The sequence below is a fragment of the Gavialis gangeticus genome, unplaced genomic scaffold, assembly GCF_001723915.1.
Source record: "Gavialis gangeticus isolate Ggan-Ray unplaced genomic scaffold, GavGan_comp1, whole genome shotgun sequence".
In the NCBI taxonomy this organism is placed as follows: domain Eukaryota; kingdom Metazoa; phylum Chordata; order Crocodylia; family Gavialidae; genus Gavialis; species Gavialis gangeticus.
This window is the reverse complement of record NW_017729034.1, coordinates 2856390-2858337: the sequence shown is the minus strand read 5'-3', so window position 1 is coordinate 2858337 and position 1948 is coordinate 2856390. Positions and strand designations below refer to the sequence as shown.

Genomic DNA, 1948 nt, shown 5'->3' with positions numbered 1-1948 from the left:
CCCCTCCCAGCATTGCCGCTACCCGCCCCGAGTGGAGCCCAGCCCAGCCCCGCCCCGCCCCGCCCCCTGCCTGGAAGAACCTGGCACAGCTCTGGCCCCAGCAGACTTACCTGCTGCCGATGCAGTCGAGGTCTTGGGAACATATCCTTACTTGTTACCTTGTAAAGTGGGCTCCCTTAATGTGAATTCAGGTTATACGCAGTTTTTCAGGAATGCATCTACCACATAAGAGAGGGAAACCTGTATAGGGGGAACAGATAACATAGTTACTTCACCCAAGCCGCTAAACATTCATCAGACGGTAGTTATCGGGCATCATTCTGAATTTTGAATGAGTGATCTAGAGGAAGGCTACAGGCACCATTATATAATTGCCTGAGTGATCCAATCCATCTCCCCTCCCTCAATGCAGCACTGTCCCCCTGAATTGCATTTAGAAAAGAGGGGAAGGGGTTCCTCTATTATGTTACATTTGCACTAATTCTTTGTCTTTTGATGACTTTCAGGTGTTCTTGGGGAATGACAATGCCAATGGACAAGTTAAGCATTTTTTAAACCCACCCATAATTTCCAGGTTCATCCGCATCATTCCTAAAACCTGGAATAGGAACATTGCTCTGCGCGTAGAACTCTTCGGCTGTGATTTTTCCTAGGGGCTGGATACACAGGTTACAGGGGACAGTCAAAGCTTGGGAACCCAAAAGCTTTCAGCAGAAGCTGTGAAAAAACACTTTTCTTTTAAGAACACTTTAAATAACAATATTTAGTACTTTCAGAAGTGCCTTATATACACAGATATTAATGTCATTTGCTAGCATGCATTAAGAAAGCAATTTCATGGGCAAAGATATTGCTCATATAAAAGTGCAATTAGTAAAGGAAAGTCGCAAGTAAGAAATCCACTGAGCAAGAAGGTTTCCTGTAGGAATCTGTGTATCCAAACAGCTGCATGGCCTCTGTCTGCCGCTGTCTCCTCCTTTCCATCCAGCCGCAACTGCCTGTGATTTTGTTTTTAACCTCGCATAGATTGTAAAGTCCTGGAGGGCAAAGACCACATGCTTGATCATGAGCCCTGATTTTACTCCCTTTATACTGCTCCCACAGTACAAAAAGGGGAACAGAAAACTAACAGATCTCCCTCTTGTGCATTTTCCTTGTATGGGGGGAGTCCACAGTAGACAGAGAGCTAATTGACTTTTATTAGTAGATGTTTTGGATTGGGAATCCAGAAAAAAGATGACAAAGCTGATATGGAGATACAAAGGGCCCGAGCGAGGGAGTAACAATAGAGGGATGGGGGAGAGGAGGGGAACGTGACTAGGTTACAAGCAATACAATGTTAGCCAACTAAGCCCGGGGGTGGGGGATGTGGGGAACCTACATTTCTACCCTTTTCTCCCTGGCATTTGGGCAGGGAAGGAAGCACAAAGCAGTACTCCAGCATAACCCATAGGTGGCGAATGATCCCTGACGGGGGTCATAGACAGTCAGGGTGCATTAGAAAAGTTATCATGCTACTCTGGGTTATACTGTGGCTGAAGTAGAACTGGTTCCAGGAACAGAGAAACAAGGCCATATCTTTAGATGTGCTTTGTAAGTGCCAAGCACACCTAAGCCACTTTAATACATAACACCAGAGCATCCTTCAGTGCCCCTGGGCAGGAGGTCAGCATGCTCTTCATTTTACAGGTGGGAAAGACAGTCGGAGAAAGAGGCAAAGTCTGAGGTTTTGAACCAGAGTAGTAGAATGAGAAACAGACTCTAAGCTATCAGTCCCATACAAACTGCTAGTCCATGCTTCCTTTCGGGAAGTAATTGACCATTCTTGGCTGTTCATTAGGAACACAGAAATGTAGTAGATGAAACACCTTATCTTATCTACATATCTATGTCTGTACATCTTATCTACATATCTATGTCTAAGTGCTCAAACTAACTTAGGCTTCAG

At 45.1% G+C, this 1948-nt stretch overlaps 1 protein-coding gene across 1 annotated transcript in view; it reads left to right on the top strand.

Annotated features, from left to right (window-relative positions):
• The window catches only part of F5 (coagulation factor V), a 68105-nt gene extending 66919 nt beyond the window's left edge, over positions 1-1186 (top strand). Inside the window, exon 25 of the mRNA XM_019527532.1 lies at positions 507-1186. Within this exon, the coding sequence (XP_019383077.1) occupies positions 507-653 (147 nt within the window). The 3' untranslated portion in view covers positions 654-1186. The remainder of the gene's footprint in view (positions 1-506) is intronic.
• Positions 1187-1948: the final 762 nt, after the last annotated feature.